The sequence below is a fragment of the Emydura macquarii genome, unplaced genomic scaffold (genome assembly GCF_026122565.2).
Source record: "Emydura macquarii macquarii isolate MOO-44397 ecotype Brisbane River unplaced genomic scaffold, CSIRO-AGI_Emac_v2 contig_2531, whole genome shotgun sequence".
NCBI lineage: Eukaryota > Metazoa > Chordata > Testudines > Chelidae > Emydura > Emydura macquarii.
Genome location: NW_027132668.1, coordinates 7,632,725 through 7,650,947, shown reverse-complemented (window position 1 = coordinate 7,650,947; position 18,223 = coordinate 7,632,725). Strand labels below are relative to the sequence as shown.

Genomic DNA, 18,223 nt, shown 5'->3' with positions numbered 1-18,223 from the left:
GGAATGCCTGACTTGAGGCTGTGGATTCCACTAAATGACAGGGTACATAGGCTCCCAGCCATAAACCCTCTCTTGGAGTTAGGGCTGATCTTTATCACAAAAAAGCGTGGTGGTAGAGCTGCCCCCTTTATATCTGATAAACTAGTGATTAGAGCACTCACTTAGGATGTAAGAGACCTGAGTTCAAACCCACAGTCTGTCTGATTTGGAATTGGGATGTGAACCCAGATCTCCCATATCCCAGGGCAGTGCACTAACCATTGGGCTTTGGAGGATTCTGTGGTGGGCTTATCCCAGTCTTTCCTGTTGAAGCTGTTTCACTTTGTGTAAAATAACTAAATATTCATTGGAGCAGGGATTGGAACCATATCCCAGGACAGTGCTCTTTCCTCCTGGTTATAGAGTTAGTCTCTCTCTCTGGCCCAATGAATATTTAATTATTTTATACAAAGTAGAACGGCTTCAACAGGAGAGAGATTGAGAAAGGGACCCCAACCCATCCAATACCACTTAGATTTTGAACTTTGCTACTTATAGTGGCTGTTAGGCACCTAAATCCTTTTGTGGATCTGGCCCGTAGACATTTTTCAGTACTGAGCATAACTCTTCTTTACAAAAGAAATTATATCTGCCATAATGTTATATTTTATTGATTTAGTTCATAAAGCTCACATACCCTCTATTCTGTGTTTAACTGCATTTATATCACTAAATTAAAATTGGTTTGTTCTTATTTTAGGACTTGATAATCTGCTTGATGAAAACAGAATATCAGATCTCACCCAGACATACCAGCTATTCAGCCGGGTAAAAGGTGGGCAGCAGATCCTGTTGCAAAATTGGAGTGAATACATCAAGGTATTTCAAAATGTATTGCCCCTTACTGGCCTCATATTTATGCTATTCACAGTGGAGTGACTGCTTGGCTTTTAAAAATAAGTAATGACAAGCAATAAAGCACTCAACTGTGTTTCATGAAAATTATATTGTAAGCAAATATGTGGGCTTTTTGTTTTGTTTTGTTTTGTTAATGCGCCCATTTTGTTCAGCAATATTCTGAAATCTCATGTAATGAGAAACTGCAGTACATACACATTTTGATTTATATTCATATTTAGGAACTCTTTGCAGGACTGAACAGGTTTTTTAAAAATCAGAACTGCATATGATTTGAACAAATGTTGGGCTGGAAAGTTGGCTATGTTTGGTTCAAAATAAATAGTCCTCAGTTCCTCTTGACATTCTAGTCACACTCCTATGAAACCACTGGAACATCAGATCTTGGCTGGTACTTTCATCAGCACTGGAGATTTGTTATGCTATAAATAAGGCTAAGATTTTGTGACGGGTATTTTTAGTAAAAGTCACGGACAGAACACAGGCAATAAACAATAAATCACAGAAGCCAGAGCCTCACGGCACTTGGCTGGAGTCGCAGATGTCACATAAAATCACAGAATCTGTGACCTCTGTAACTGACTCATAGCCTTAACTAAAAATAACTGTTATAACAAGCAGCAGTTAACAAGCTAAAGGGTTTTTAAATTTTTTTTTTGAAAGTGAGAAGAATTCTCTTTTTAAAAAAAAAAAAGAAAAAAAAATATTGTGGTGGAACTTAGAGGCCTCATCTCCATTGTGTAGGCATTGTACAAATATACAGCCGTCTACCCGTTCTAAAAAACTTGAAGTCTAGTGCACATGTAAATGTTTTCAAATTGTAACCTTAAGTTGGGGCTGACAATATGATAGGAAAATATTGCAGTGAAACTCCTGTAATCATATGTCTTACATTGTGAAAGGTAGTATTAGGGAAGGTGGTGTCAGAAACATCATATGCTTAATTTCCCAAATGCTAGTTATATCGTTGGTTACATCCACTCAGCTATCACTTCCCAGATAGGAGGAGAGGCTGGTGGACATTTGAGACTGTACTTCAAGACGTAGTGAGAAGAAAGTCCCATGTGAATGGGGTGATCTGATGCCCCTAAAAAGTTGATTCATCTCAGATTTTAGGATTAGACACTTCTTTCTGGTCAAGTTTTAAATAACTTGTACATTTCCCAGTTTGAGGACTCCTGGAGATAGAGTCCAGGGAGCCAAGGACCTCAGGAGGAAACTAGTCAGAAGTGCTGGTGAATAGGTGGAAGGAGGGGTCAGGCCACTGGGAAGGATTGACAACTTTGGAGTGGGTGAGTCCTGGGGGTATGGGAGAGTGTACAGGGCAAATTAAGGTACTTGGGATCAAATCCCTGCTCAGCCACAGACATTCTCTGTGACTTTGGGTAAGTCAGTTAGCCTGTCTGTGCTTCAGGTCCCCATCTATGAAATGGAGATAGCACTTCTCTACCAGTCGGGTGTTGTGAGAATAAATACATTAAAGATTTAAAAAAAACAAACGAGAGTTCTGTGGCACTTTAAAGACTAACAAATTTAATATTTGTAGACATAAGCTTTTGAGAGAGATCAGCTCTCTTCTTCAGATGCAGTAATACAGAAAATAGGAAACAGCTGTTTCCTATTTTCTGTATTACTGCTGTTTCCTATTTTCTGTATTACTGCATCTGAAGAAGAGAGCTGATATCTCTCGAAAGCTTATGTCTACAAATATTAAATTTGTTAGTCTTTAAAGTGCCACAGAACTCTCGTTTTTGCTTTATACAGACTAACACGGCTACCCCTCTGAAACATTAAAGATTGTAAGTTGCTCATATGCTATGGTAATGGGGGCCATCTGAGTACTTAGAGATAGATAGAGGTTTGAAATCTATGGACATTGGGCACTAGGGGTTGGATTCAGGCAGGATCAGGGTGCAATGCATCAAGGACCGTATATATGAATTATTGCTATGGTTAGTTAAATGTTAAGAGGGAAGTTTGAGTTGTCTTGCCTTTTTTGGTTTTTCAGCTGTTACAAGTGGCTAAGATAGCTAGTAGTAGTAAATAGAAAAATATTGATCTGCCTTTCTGCTGCCACTGTGTGGTTGTCCCAGTTTTTCACTTTGGAAATCTGGTCATTCTAGTTGTGACAAATACCAGATACTAACATCGCTAAACCTTCTTAATGGGAGGTCAGTCGAAATACTATTGTGTAGAGTGTCTGATTCAACAGAGAAATTATATTATAATTCCACTGGAATTACAATATATATAATTATAGACTTACAATGGTATAATTCCACTGGAAAGTAGGCACAAGTAGAAAGTAGAAGATAAGATTAAAAGATGATAGGACAACATTTTTGCTTTTAAGAGTCAGTAGCTTCCCCCTCCCCTCCCCAATGTGTAGTGATGGCTGTTTTTCACTTTTGTAGCCCTTATTGACATAAAATTCTTGGAGTGACCAGAAGCAGCTAAATCATATGCATCTAGTTCTGCAAAGAAACAGTTCAGTGGATTTAAAAAAAAAAAAAAAAAGTTCTTCTTTGAATGCTTGCTCATGTCCATTCCAATATAGGTGTGTGCATGCCATGTGCACCATCACCGGGAGTTTTTCTCTAGTAGAATCAGCCAGGTAGGCTCTGGTGCCTCCTGGAGCGGTGCCCTCATGGCGCATATATAGGCAACTGCTGTCCTGGCGCCCCCTCAGTTCCTTCTTTCCATCCATGATGGTTACTGGAATGCTGTTGTTTCCTTGCTCCACAAGTGATTCTCCTTCATGACTGTTTTTTGTGAATAGATTGTAAATAGACTGTTGTTAATTGATTAGATCAAGTTATATAGTTGGTTAGAATAGTCAGAATCCCCGCCAGGCCTGGGGCACGCCTCAGTCCCAAGGCTTTAAACAGTGTCCGACTTGCCCAAAGAAGATACCAGTTAGTGGTCTGTACGACAGCTGCCTGAAGTGCTTTGGTGCAGGACATGTTCAGGCAAAGTGCTGAATCTGCAAAAAATTTAGACCAAGAAGGAGAAGGATAGTAGGCTGAAATTCCTCCTAATGGATGCGGCACTTCACCCCTCTTGGAATGGCAACCAAATCTGGCACTGAGTACCTCCTCGATAAAGAGTGTCCCGGTTTCCATCAGAGAGCCTTATCGTGACCCAGGATCCCCATCATTGACTACCTCTTGGCACCGACACTCCTCTCTGGCACGAGGAAGTTGGCGCTGGCAGCACAGCACCGCTCCCCATTGCCAGTGCCAAGGAAGAAAACAGAAAAGTCCAGCTTCCTGATGAAGAAGACGGCAGAATGAGTGCAATCCATGCTGGACCACTCACAGATGGTGATTATCCAACTGTCACCATTGACTCCAGCCTAAAGTGAGGAACCATTGAGTCTGGTGCACATGGACTCCATATCAAGGGTGAGCCATGGAGAAGACTCGACTCTGGCAACTCCATCAACACCCGAAACATATGAGGCAGCGAGGAGTCTCCTAACCCTCCCAGGGCCTCCATCTGTCCTGGGTCCTGACCCTCAGGAGACAGTTCATGCACTGCAGTACCATGCCACAAGGAGAGAAATTCTGGTCCTGGGCAAGCCAGCAATAATAGTGAGGCGCTGATCCCCATTTCAAGGGGCTTGGGACCACAACAGCAGTAGGTCACGGTCCTGGCGCTGATCGCAATCATGGCACCTTTCTGAGTCGCAGCACCATTCTGCGCCCTAACACCGCCCACCCTCATGGCACCGCTCATCCCTGTGGCACCGTTTATCTTTGCAACATCGCTCACCATCGCAGTGCCACTCTTTTGTGGCGGTGCTTAACATCGTGGCACCGAGGGGTATGGCACCCCCATGGTCGCCCAGGATACTTTGGGTTCCAATTCAGAAGCAGAGTCCTATGTGTCCTGAAGGAGTAGACGTCGGGTGGACCAGGCATTCAAGGAGCCGTCCCACTATCATGGCCACCTTCCCAATGGCAGGTGCCACCCTGGTGGCCAGTGTGGTCATCATAGGCAACTCAAGCCTCCAAGGCTTCTTCACAGGGCACTCCCGTTTGGAGTGACCTCTGAGGTGAGAGCACCCCTCTGTCTCGGTCAGAGAGGTCCAACCTAGAGACCGTTGCTCCTTGTTCTGTCATCTGCCACCACCGAGAACAGCCTGGGTTTTTTTTGGGGGGGGGCGGAAGCTTTGGACACCTTGGATACCCCTGCAGAAGACCCACCAGCACCACAGGAAGTGGAACACCCTAGGACAGCTTTAGCCACCTTGTCGTCTTCTCTGGATGAGGCAGTGGCAGGCACATCCATTGAATCAGTGCTGGACGATTACAAGCCTCACCAAAAGCTTCTGTGGAGGATGACTCAGAACCTCAGCCTGCAGGCAGAGGAGATAGAAGAGTCAACCCCGGGTTTGGTGGACATATTAACAACATCTGGTTCTCCAAAGGTGGCCCTACTCCTGAATGAGGTGATTTCATGGCCTATGAAGGCCTTGTGGCAAAAACCCGCATCTCCTCAACCCACAGCAAAGCAGGTTGAAAGCAAGTATAATGTACCCCTGAAAGGGTACAAGTACCTGTAAACTCACTCTCCACCAGGATCCCTGGTCATGGCTGCTGCCAATGAACAAGAGAGGCAAAGGTAATGGGCCATCACCCAAGGCAAAAGACTCCAAGAAATTGGACTTATTAGGGAGGAAAATATACTCCACAGGGGGCCTCCAACTGAGGATTTCTAATCACCAGGCTATTTTAAGTCGTTATGACTTCAATTCCTAGGTGGCCATATCAAATTTTAAAGAGTTCCTACCGTCGGAGTTTGAGCTCCTGACCGATGGAGGCAAGGCTATAACCAAGGCATCCCTTCCGGTAGCCTTGGCAGTTCACGCCATGGCCACAGCCTTGGTAACAAGATGAAGGTCCTGGCTTCAGTCTTTAGGCCCGCCCTATGAAGTCCAGCAAACGGTGCAGGACCTGCTGTTTGAGGGACAATCCCTCTTTTCTGAACAAATGGATTCGGCCTCATAGTTTGAAAGACTGCTGCACAACCTTGAAGTTGCTAGGCCTCCATACTCCGGGCCCATCTCAAAAACACTTTAAGCCCCAATCTATGGGCCATTTTTATCCACCACAACGCCAGCAGAAACAGGACTATGAGCGGTGGCAAAACGGGGTTTAAGAGGAGGCATACCCATAAATTGTTGGCCTCTACGTCTATGCCCATGAGACAATCATTGGGCCCTAAACAAAGCTTTAAAAGGTTCTCCTGAAGGCAGCACACCAGTCCACAACTTGGATCCTATCCCTATGTTTGCGGACTGTTTGTCCCATTTTTACCAGGCTTGGGCCAGTATCACATCAGATCAATGGATGCACTGCACAGTAAAAGTGGGATATATCCTTCAGTTCATTTCTCTTCGTCCCTGTCCCTCTTCAGGGACCCTTTTCACGAGAAACTTCTGATCCACAAGGTGAAATTGTGCCTAAAGATGGGAGCTGTAGAGGAGATTCCAGAGGATCTAATAAGCACTGGTTTTTACTCATGCTGTTTCCTGATCTCGAAGTCCAAAGGGGATCTCAGGCCTGTCCTAGAGCTGCGAAACCTTAACAAGTTCATGAAGAAACTGAAGTTCCACATGGTCTCCCTGTTATCGATTGTCCCTTCCTTGGATCCAGTGGACTGGTATGCCACCCTTGACTTGAAGGATGCATGCTTTCACATAGCCATATTCCAAAGCCACAGAAATACCTACGATTCATAGTAGGCCATGATCATTATCAGTTCACAGTACTGCCCTTTGGCCTGTTAGCGGCTCCAAGGATATTCACGAAGTGCATGGCAGTGGTGGCGGCTTCCTTAGGAAAGTGGGAGTACAGGTCTATCCATACCTGGATGATTGGCTCATCAGGGCTGGTCCAGGGAATTGGTGGAAGAGTACATGAAGCTTGCTCAGTCCACTCTCTGGAATCTAGGACTCCTGATAAATGAGCAAAAGTTGATGTTTGCACCTGCCCAAAGGATAGAATTTTTATAGAAGCAGTACTCAACTTGACCCAAACGAGGGCCTCCCTTCCGGAGAGTCATTGCAGAGCTATCAAAGCTCTTACCTGAAGCTACTGGGGCACATGGCCTCTTATACCTATGTGGTGCAACAAGCTCTTCCCAGAATGAGACCCTTTCGATCATGGCTGGCGTTGATATACATACTAAGTCATCATCCATTAGACAAGGTAGTCACAAGCGTACGGTGATTCATTCTTTCCATTGGTGGCTGGACCCAGTCACATTGTGTGAGGGCATTCCCTTTGCAAGTCCCACCCCATCAATGTTGCTGGTCACCCATGCCTCAGACATGGGTTGGGAAGCTTACTTAGAACCCCTCAAAATTCAGGGCCGGTGGTCAGCAGAGGAACTAACCCTATATATCAACATCAGGGCGTTACAAGCAGTGTGCCTAGTCTGCCAAGCATTTTGACCCAACCTGCAAGGAAAATGCACCTCCGTACTCAGACAATACTATGGTAATGTTCTACATAAACAAACAAGAGGGGGCTCATTCCCTCCCTTTATACCAGGCAGCGCTGAGCCTTTGGGAGAACTGCATAGCCCAATCCGTGATCTGGACACTTTCTACCTACCAGGCTCTCAGAACAAACTGGCAGATCACCTGAACATATCCTTTGTCAGTCATCACAAGTGGTCCATTCACCCGGATGTCTTGAATGTTGTTTCCCAGAAGTGGGTGTTTCCCCAGGTGGACTTGTTTGTGACCAAGCTCAACCAGAAATGTCCCCAGTTCTGCTCAGACCTGGGGCACAGCCAGGACTCCCTATTGGATGCCTTCCTCCTGCTCTGGGTGGTGATGGGTGGAAGCTCCTTTATGCCTTCCCCTCCCTGCACTTATTCACAAAGTATTGCTCAACGTCAGGAGGGACAAAGCTTGGATGATCCTCATAGCCCCGGTGTGGCCTCACCAACACTAGTTCACAACACTGCTGAACTTCTCAATGAACAAACCAAACAGCCTCCCATTGCTTCCGGACCTGACCTCTCGAGCATGGCTGCTTGCTCCACCAGAACCTCACATCTCTTCATCTGACGATGTGGAAGCTGCATTGCTGAGCGAGGTGGAGTGTGGCTGCTCGGCGAGTGTACAGACTGTCCTTACGAGTATCAGGAAACAATCAACCAGAACGGCATATCTGGCGAAGTGGAAGAAGTTCATGTTATAGTCAGCACGGAAAGGACTCTCACCAAGTGAGACCCCATTACCCCTCATTCTGGACTGACTATTCCACTTGAAGAACGAAGGCCTCGCTGTTTTATTCATATGGATGCATCTGGCCGCAATCTCAGCCTTCCACCCGCCAGTGAATGGCAGCACAGTGTTCTCAAACCCGATTTGCTCACAATCTTAAAAGGATTAGAATGTTTGTATCCCCAGGTACACCAACCTTTGCCTCCGTGGGACCTCAATCTAGTATTGTCAAAGCTCACGGGACCCTGTTTGAGCCAAAGGCAACATGCTCTTTGCTCTATCATGAAAGGTTGTCGTCTTGGTGGCCATTACTTCAACCACAGGATTCTCCGAGATTCAGGCTCTGAATCACCATACATGGTCTTAGGACAAGGTATGACTTCAACTACATCCATCCATCCTCCCTAAGGTGGTCTCACATTTTCACAGTAGCCAGGACATGTATTTCTCCCGGTGTTCCATACGAAGCTGCATGCTACCACAGAGGAGCAGAGGCTCTATTTACATGTCAGACGTGCATTGGCCTTCTACATAGACACTACCAAACCTTTTCAGAAGACCACCCAACTTTTCGTGGCTATTGCGGCTAGAATGAAAGGTGACCCAGTCTACTCTCAGGATCTCCTTGTGGATCACATCCTGTATATGGACGTGCTGTGCCATAAGCTGGCAAAGATACCACCTCCTCGCTTAACAGCACAGTCCACAAGGTCACAAGCTTCAGCAGCAGCTTTTGTGGCACAGGTCCCAATCCTGGACAACCGTAAGGCGGCAACCTGGTCATCCATCTATCCATTTACTGCACACCATGCCATCACGCAACGAGAAATGATGCAGCTTTTGGCCAAGCGGTCCTCCAGTCAGTCTCGCAATAAAATTCCAATCCCACCACCTAACTGACAGCTTGGGAATCACCTATTTTGGAATGGACATGAGCAAGCACTCGAAGAAAAAATAGTTACCAACCTTTCCATAAGTGTTCTTTGAAATGTGTTGCTCATGTCCATTCCAAAATCCATCCACCTCCCCCTCCGTCGGAGTTACCAACAAGAAGCAATGGAGAGGGTGGCGGGGCAGCAGTTGCCTATATACCACACCATTAGGGCACCACTCCAGGGGACACCAGAGCCAATACCACTCAGGAAAAGCTTCAGGCGATGGTGCGCACGGCACTCACACACCTATATTGGAATGGACATGAGCAACATATCTCAAAGAACAACAGTTATAGAAAGGTTAGTAACTGTTTTTTATACAAAGGTTTTTTTCATTACACTAAACATGTTTGCTACACTTTTCCACATACTCTTTTGCGTAAATCATATATTACACCTGTGTGTGTGTGTTCAACTCTGTCTACTATGCAATTTTTGTTTAGCTGCTGTTTTAAATGTAAGTGATCTCTTAGTCAAACATTGCTGTTTGAAATCCATTACTGTGTGTTTGGAGTTTTTTAGTTTTGTGTTTAAATTTCAATGCATCTCATCATTTTTTTAACAGCTTTAAGATTTCAGTTATTATTAAGGACCTCTGTGATAAATTTTTCTAGTTGCTAAATTTCACAAGGGTGTATGTGTCTGTGGGGGGAGATAGGTAGCAATGAAGTATTTGATTATCAAAAGTGTTTGTTTTTACAGAACTTTGGGACAACAATAGTGGTTAATCCTGAAAAGGACAAGGATATGGTGCAAGAGCTACTAGATTTTAAGGATAAAGTGGACCATATCATAGAAGCGTGCTTTCAGAAAAATGAGAAATTTATAAACTTGATGAAGGAATCCTTTGAAACATTTATCAACAAGAGACCAAATAAGCCTGCAGAATTGATAGGTACAAAGTATTTTTCTGTAAAATATTTCTAAAATCTATAGAAAGCATAATAAAATAAAGCATACGAAGTATGCTAGTGTAATAGCAATGCAAGGCACAGCCCACTGGAATAATTGCTTTTGGGATACCAGGCAAAGATTATCTGGATATGTCATGGGATCCAGGTAAAAGTCTGGAATTGTTATGACAGGTGTGTCCTCAGTCATATGAAGGAGCATGTTAACTCCTGCTACTGCTGCACTCCTGCTTGCTTACACTGTGACTGGGATGGACAGTTGCTTAGAAACCCATATGGCTAACTTCCTAAAGTAGAATAAGTTGCTACAAGGGAAAAGTAGCTATATTAGAAAAAGAAATTCCACTATTTCTTCAGAATAAAATAGTGGATATGTTTTATGAATGAGGCGTATACTGGGTTTAAAGCCTCAATTTCCCATACAGTATGACAGTCAATGCTAAAAAAATATATGCTTAAGAAGGAAGGAGTAGTGGATTTTTTTGGTTGACTGATTATTTTTCCCCTGGGCTAAAGTCAGGAGAACAGCAATTTTAGAAGCATACAGTTACAGGAAGACTAAGTTTTATAGAAGAAAATTTTTCAGGACCTCAGAAATCAGGCAAAGGAATCTTAGTCATTTAATGTATATTTGAAGAAGAGTATTTAAAATGTTTCAGAATAAGTAATATGGGGACAGATTCTCAGGTGGTGTGAATTGTTGTAGCTCTGTTGACTTTGAAGTCAATGGAAAAACTACAATTTACATTAGCTGAGGATTTTTCCCTTTATTTCTGTCTATACCTTATTCTTTTGCTTTTGCCTGCTAACCTGAGTAGTGGTTTCATGAAAAGTACCCTTATATAGAAAAAGTGAATGTATACTATTTGACATGTGCAAAGCAGTGATGGGCTTATTGCCACTTGTGGGTACTGTATCCTCAGCTGTTACAATGGCTTCCTTCTCATCCCACTGACACGTAACCTAGTAAGATCCAGGGTAGGGATATTCATATGACTTTCTATAATGTCAACTAAAATTCATGACTTAATCATATTTCTTTCTACCATTATCAAGCTACTAACTTGAAAGCATCGCTTCTGTTTAAGTTTTGGTGAGAGCCAGAGGGCCCAGTAAAAGTCTACAAAAATAGTCGTCTTTATGTTGTTTACTTTTGTTTCTCATATAATACATTCACATGCATTGTATAATTCCAAAACATTGTCTATCAACAAGTAATGTTCTTGTAGTGAACATAACATGGAGATTCAAGGGTTTTAAATCTTAATCTTAAAGCTCACTAATCTTAACGCTAACTTGTTATATTAATCTTTATCAGTTCCTGTCTGACATAATTTTTCCACTAGTAATGTAATACTAGAGTATAATTCCACTGACTGTGGGGGAGGGAAAACTGATTACAAACATAACATTTAGCATTTCACTGGTGTTTTAATATATAGCAATATTAGAAATGGAAACATTAAAAAAATGTAGAGGGATTTTTATTTTAAGCTCCTCAACTGTTTTATTTATTTGTAGCAAAACACGTGGATTCAAAATTAAGAGCTGGGAATAAAGAAGCAACAGATGAAGAGCTGGAAAGAATCCTTGACAAAATCATGATAATATTCAGATTCATTCATGGTAAGAAATGTTTAAGGAGGGGTTTAAAATTGATGTGATTGAAAGATTATCTTCAATGCTACTGATAGACTTTCTAATTGATTTAGTGCAACAAGTGACAAACTTGTTGCATGTTTGTTAAGAATCTGTGAGCTGAACTACAAAGTTAGAGACTGATGTCAGTGGAAGTTCTGCACAAAGACCAGAGGTTAAACCTGGCCTCTGAAAAGGAAGCCAGGAGGTCACTGATAGCATCCCCCCCCCCCCTCCCACCCCCCCCACTATTTCCCTCCCTCAGCTTTCCAGATAGAGTATGTGGGAGCCCAGCAAGCAGCGACTCATCCTTTTCTTCCCCAATCCCTCCCTTACATAAGGATGCAGACAGAGTGGGTCAAGGCACTGAGAGAGAGAGAGAGAGAGAGAGAGAGAGAGGATGCTGCTGTAGTGCTCCACAGTTTACTGCAGTGCACTTTCCCAGAATGTCTCTGTATCAAACAATAAAAAGGACAAGCACATTAGCTGGATGTTTCTACTAAAATGAACAACAGGAAAAATATACCACCATGTCTAAGTGAACTACCTGCTGGCTGGCTTAGAAAAAAAATGGGCTAAATCCTAAATGTCTGAATTAGAGAAAAAGCTTTTTATGTCCAAATAGTTGCCGTTTCTAATATTTTGCACTTTTATATAAGGGACATAGGCAGGTCTATCCTCTTTTACCTCTCTTTTTCTCTTGCTATGGAGCTATTTTCCAGAATCCAGAATTATAATGTTACAGTGATCCAGAGAGAGATGTTCACCATAAAATAGAACTGTGTGCAGACTGATTTTTGTTTGTCAAAACGAAGGAAAATCCTGGCAGAGGTGATGAGAGAGAGAGAGAGAGAGAGAGAGAGAGAGAGGTGTGTGTGTGTGTGTGTGTGTGTGTGTGTGTGTGTGTGAGAGAGAGAGAGAGAGAGAGAGAGAGAGAGAGAGAGAGAGTGAGTGTGTGTTATATTCGGACATTCTTCTTTGAGTGGTTGTCCTTATATATGTATTCCAGTTGCGGGTGCGCATTTGTGCCATGACTGGAGCTGGAAAGTTTTTGTAGCAGTGTCCATTGACCTGCATGTGCATCGTGCGTCAATCTGTGCTCTCAGCTGAGGTTATAATAGGCCATGTGGATCAAAGTCACTTCAGTTCCTTTTACCGCCTCATGGCCAGAGTTGGAGCCCCTGTTCCTTTGTGCTCTTAGCTGTAACACTGAGAGAGTAATCTAATCCGTTGTTTCTTTGTAGTTTTTCTTTTAGTGTAGATAGTGTACATAGTAGTTGTAGTTCATTGTTAGTTACAAATAGTTACGCTGGTTGGAATATGCTACCCTTTCCCCCCACCTCTCCGGGACTATGCCCCACAATTCAGGGCTTAAGTACTATGTTTTGTGCCCACATTCATTTTCCATGAATGAAGAGCACCAACGCTGTCTGTATTGCCTTGGGGAAGCGCATAATGCTGCCTGTTGTGTGATCTGTAAGCCTTTCCCACCCTGAATACGGGAGGCACAAGAACTTTGCCACAAGAAATTCCTCATGGAGGAAGCCATGAGGCCACACACCCTTTGGATCTGAAACTGTTAGTCTGTCACCTACAGTGAGTGCTGCTCCCAGCACTTCTCATGCCCAGATCCGGCAGCCCCGGCAAATTCAGGCATGAGAGTAGGAAGCACTGTGATGGGCATAGAAGCAAGTCCCCATTGAGAGCTGCTTCTAAGTGCAGCATTTCCTACCTGAGCTGTGCCAGGTCAGATGAGACATTACACGCTGACACTGCTGCACTGCCGCTCAAGCTTCCCCACAAGTATTTCCAGTAGAGATAGGGAGGTGTTAGTACCGTTATACAAGGCACTGGTGAGACCTTATCTGCAATACTGTGGTCAATTCTGGTCTCTCATGTTTAAGAAAGATGAATTCAAACTGGAACAGGTGCAGAGAAGGGCTAATAGGATGATCCGAGGAATGGAAAACCTGCCTTATGAGAGGAGACTCAAAGAGCTTGGCTTGTTAAACCTTACCAAAAGAAGGCTGAGGGGAGATATGATTGCTCTCTATAAATACATCAGAGGGATAAATACAAGGGAGGGAGAGGAATTATTTAAGTTCGGCATCAATGTGGACACAAGAACTAATGCACATAAACTCTAGCCATTGGGACATTTAGATTTGAAATTAGACGACCATTTCTAATCATCAGATGAGTGAAATTCTGGAACAGCCTTCCAAGGAGAGCAGTGGGGGGCAAAAAACCTCGCTGGCTTCAAGACTGAGCTTGATAAGTTTATGGGGTGGATGGTATGATGGGACAGCCTAATTTGGCAATTAACTGATCTTTGGCTACTAGCAGTAAATATGCCCAATGGCCTGTGATGGGACGTTTGATGGGGTGGGTTCTGAGTTACTACAGAGAATTTTTTCTGGGTGTCTGGTTGGTGAGTCTTGCCCACATGCTCAGGGTTTAGCTGATTGCCATATTTGGGGTCAGGAAGGAGTTTTCCCCCACGGCAGATTGGCAGAGACCCTGGGAGTTTTTCCACCCTCCTCTGCAGCATGGGGCACAGGTCACTTGCTGGTGGATTACTGTACTTGAAGTCTTCCCATTATTTGAGGACTTCAGTAACTCAGTCATAGGGGAGGGATCTATTACAGGAGCGGGTGGGTGAAGTTCTGTGGCCTGTGTTGTGCAGGAGGTCAGACTGGATGTGATCATAATGGTCCCTTCTGACCTTAAAGTCTATGAGCCTTGTTGATTCTGGACACTTTGTGATCAGTGTGGATACCAGTGAGACATAGTACGCCCAATTTGCAAGGTTTAATGTGCAAGGTTTTCTATAAATATACTAGTTAGATACAAAGCCTAAAATTAACTACTATATATCATGCTCACTAAGCCTGGAGAGCTAAGCAGTTAGTCAGAAGGCTGTATACAGGAACGACTTTCTTCGGGGGACTCTCCCAGGGAGTCAGTGGATCCTCTGGTCCAACTGGCAGCCCCTCCCATGGAGGCAGGTGTTGATGGAGTGCCCCCCTTTGTCTAAGTGATGACTACTTATACCCTTCCATAAACAACCTTCATCTAATTATCTTTCTCATTATCATATATGCTAATTACCTACATTGAGTTTCCACCCTTAACTACATTCTTTTCTCACCATGATAATTGAGGTCATCAAAACAACATCTGGTGATAGGAGGGGTGGAGTAAAAATATGCCCCTTGGCAATAAAAGAGTGTACTCCCAGATGTTCAAGGATAACTTGTTGTTCCCATTACCATTATCTATGTGCAGCTGCAAGCATACAGTATCTTTATTTTATCTTATTATGTGTCGTGGTATGCAGAAACTGAGACATCTATAAGGTTATTCAGTCTCTGCCACCTGGAAGATGTCATGCTACAGGGGTCAGAATTCAAGCAAGCAACCGAAGCTATGCTAGGCCTGTAGGACAGTGGTCAAGCAACTCAAATTGTACTGAGCCTCCAACAAGCCTCAAAGGTAAAGCAAAACGGAAAAAGGATCTTGTGGTACCACCAGTAGCCCCAGTACCCACCTGATCAGAACTGGCCCGTGCACTGCCCATTCTGTTGCCACTTCCATGATGCTCAGTCTTCGGGCGTCTCTTAGGGCACTGCCCAGACTCCTGGCTGTTTGGAGCCTCTCCTTAGATGGAGGAATTGGAGTTGCCCTACCCACTCTCACTGCTGCTCTCCAGGCTACCATCCATGATGTCCCTGTTCCTGTGGATGAACTGCTGCTACTCCTCCTGCCCATTCCAACAGCTCCACCATTGGCAGAGGCATCTTCAGACTCCTAGGGTTTTTCTGAGCCAGAGCCCAATTTCTCCCCTGTGTCCTGGTGCAGCTCTGATTCCCATTTCTGCCTGCCTTACCCTCCAACTTATGACCCGACATCAGCAGTGTGATACTGATACTCCAGGGGTCACTTCCTCCTCACCCTATGAGGTGCTCATCCCTACCCCTTTATCTGCCCCGATGATCACAGGCAATATCAGAACCTATTACAGAGAGCGGCAGCAGACTTGGGCATATGGTTGGAGGAGTTTCAGGACCAGCAGCACCAGCTCCTGGACATCCTCCAGCCGCAGGGCCCGTCAAGGTTGGCACTCCCCATTCATGATGCCATCCTTGAGCCTGCATGGATGGTATGGCACACCCCTGCCTCTTGTACCCCCATGCCAAAACAGGTGGAACGGTGCTACTTTATCCCATCTAAAGGTGTGGACTACTTATTCTCCCACCCACTTCCCAGCTTTCTTGTGGTACACACAGCAATGGAGTGGATGCACTAACACTCCCAAAAGTCCACTCCACCAGGCCGGCGGCTAAATGATTAGACCTTTTGGGAAGGAAAATCTACTCCTCAGTGGCATTGTAATTTTGCATCACCAATTACCAGGTTCTGCGAGCCACGTATAACTTTATCACCTATGCCAGGCTAACAGAGTTCTGTGACAAGCTACTTCCAGACCATCAGCAACAATTTCGAGTACTGGTGGATGAAAGGCAGCTCATTACCAAAATGGGCCTCCAAGCAGTAGTAGATGCAGCTGACACATCCTCATGCTTCATCATGACAGGCATTGTCATGCATGCACCTTGACTTCTAGCCGTAGTCCTTTGGCCTCCCTCAAGAGGTCCAGTCAACTGTAGAGGACTCCCCTTGGACAAGGACAAGCTATTTTACGTAAAGACTGACGAGTCCCTTCACTAATTCAAGGATTTTAGGGCCATGTTGCAATCTCTGGGTACCTAGACCCCTGGCCCCCGTCATAAACAGCAGCACCAGCAATTCCGTCTCCAGCTGTATGCACCTTACCCGGCATACTACCAGTGGCACCAAGAACCACTATGCAGGCACCACCAACACCAGCAACAGTCACCCACGGCCTCTGCCACTGCTTCCTACTCAACCCTCATCCACCAACAACCCAAGGCACAATTTTGACATGTCAATTGAGAACTGCAAACTCTCCCCACTGCCACTCATAGCCCCCCAGGTCATCTTCAGGGGCCGTCTTGCCCTGTTTGCCCACAATTGGGACAAGATCATCACAGACTGTTGTATATTGGAGATTATCCATCATGGATACTCCATAGAATTTCATTTCCCCTGCATCCCCTCCCAGATGCCTCACAGGAACCCTTTCCACCAATGCCTTCTCCAACAGGAGGCAGAGGCTCGTCACACAAAGGACGCCATAGAGTGCATGACACCTCCCTATCTGGGCAGAGGCTTCTACCCTCCATACTTCCTCATCCCCAAGAAAGGTGAAGAGCACTGCCCCATTCTCAGTCTTTGCCTACTAAACACCTTTATCAGAAAATTCAAGTTCCATATGCTAACAATGGTATCTATTATACCCTATCTTCCCCACCGGGCATCGTTCACGGCTCCTCAACATGAAGGATGCCTACTTCCACATTGACATTCACCCAGCCCACTGGAAACGTCTCCGTTTCTGGATAGGCCAAACCAAAACCAGTTCAGGGTCTTCCCCCTCCATATCATGATGGCTCCACGAGTCTTCACAGTTTTGGCAGCACACATGCACTGCCTGAGCTACTTGGTGTACCCCCTACCTGGACGACTGGCTCCTTGTTGCGCTTTCCCGACAGGAGTTTACCACTGACATCTTTACCTTTTGCGCTCTCCTGACCCCTCTGTGTATCTGCATCAAAGAGAAGTCAGTGCTTGTACCTACCCAGATGATCAAATTAATTGAGACGTGGCTCGACTCAATTGTGGCATGGGCTTTCTCTCCAATGGACTGCTTCACAACGATGACTGCCATAGTGACAGACCTATGCACAACCCTCGCACCAGTCTGCTATTGCCTTTCCCTCCTTGACCCTACATGACACTGCATGCACATCTGCACACGTGTTGCCTCCAACTGTGGTTCCTTTCTCATTACAGACCCCACAAGACCATCTAGAGGCCAGAGTCGTGGTGCCCCGGACAGTACTGGACTCCCTTGCCAGGTGGACCGACCCCTTCAAGGTCATTCTCAGTGCCCCCTTCATCTCCTCCACCTTGCAAGCCACCATCACAACGGACACCTCCATTGTAAGATGGGGGGCACACCTCGACCATCATATGGCCCAGGTGTTTGGATGCCCCAAAAGGCCTGATAGCACACAACTATTCTAGAATACCAGGCAGTTTGCCTAGCCTGGCAGATATTTCTTCTTCTGATCCAATCACGCCACATTCAGCTGCTCTCAGACAGTATCGCAGCAGTACCCTACATCAACAAACAGGGAGGTGCCAAGTCTCCATCTCTGTCTGTGGAATCATCCACATGTGGAACTGGTGCATCACTCATCACATCACATTCCAGGCCACATACATACCAGGTACCTAAAATTCTTTAGCTGATGCGCTCAGCAGGACATTCTACCTCAATCATGAGTGGGAACTGCATGATCTCACACTCTGTTACTTCCACACATGGACACCCTGTGGGGGAATCTCTTCGCCACTCACAAGAACTTCAGGTTACCTCTTTATTGCTCGAGGGATGTCCTGGGGAAGGACTCCCAAGGTGGCACACTTCTATCCTGGACGGGCGACCTCTG

General features: G+C 44.9%; 1 protein-coding gene across 1 annotated transcript in view; it reads left to right on the top strand.

Annotated features, from left to right (window-relative positions):
- CUL4A (cullin 4A) overlaps positions 1 to 18,223 on the top strand; it is an 84,075-nt gene that overhangs the window by 34,827 nt on the left and 31,025 nt on the right. The window contains exons 10-12 of the mRNA XM_067563659.1: positions 740 to 858; positions 9,778 to 9,970; positions 11,508 to 11,612. Of these exons, the coding sequence (XP_067419760.1) occupies positions 740 to 858; positions 9,778 to 9,970; positions 11,508 to 11,612 (417 nt within the window). The remainder of the gene's footprint in view (positions 1 to 739; positions 859 to 9,777; positions 9,971 to 11,507; positions 11,613 to 18,223) is intronic.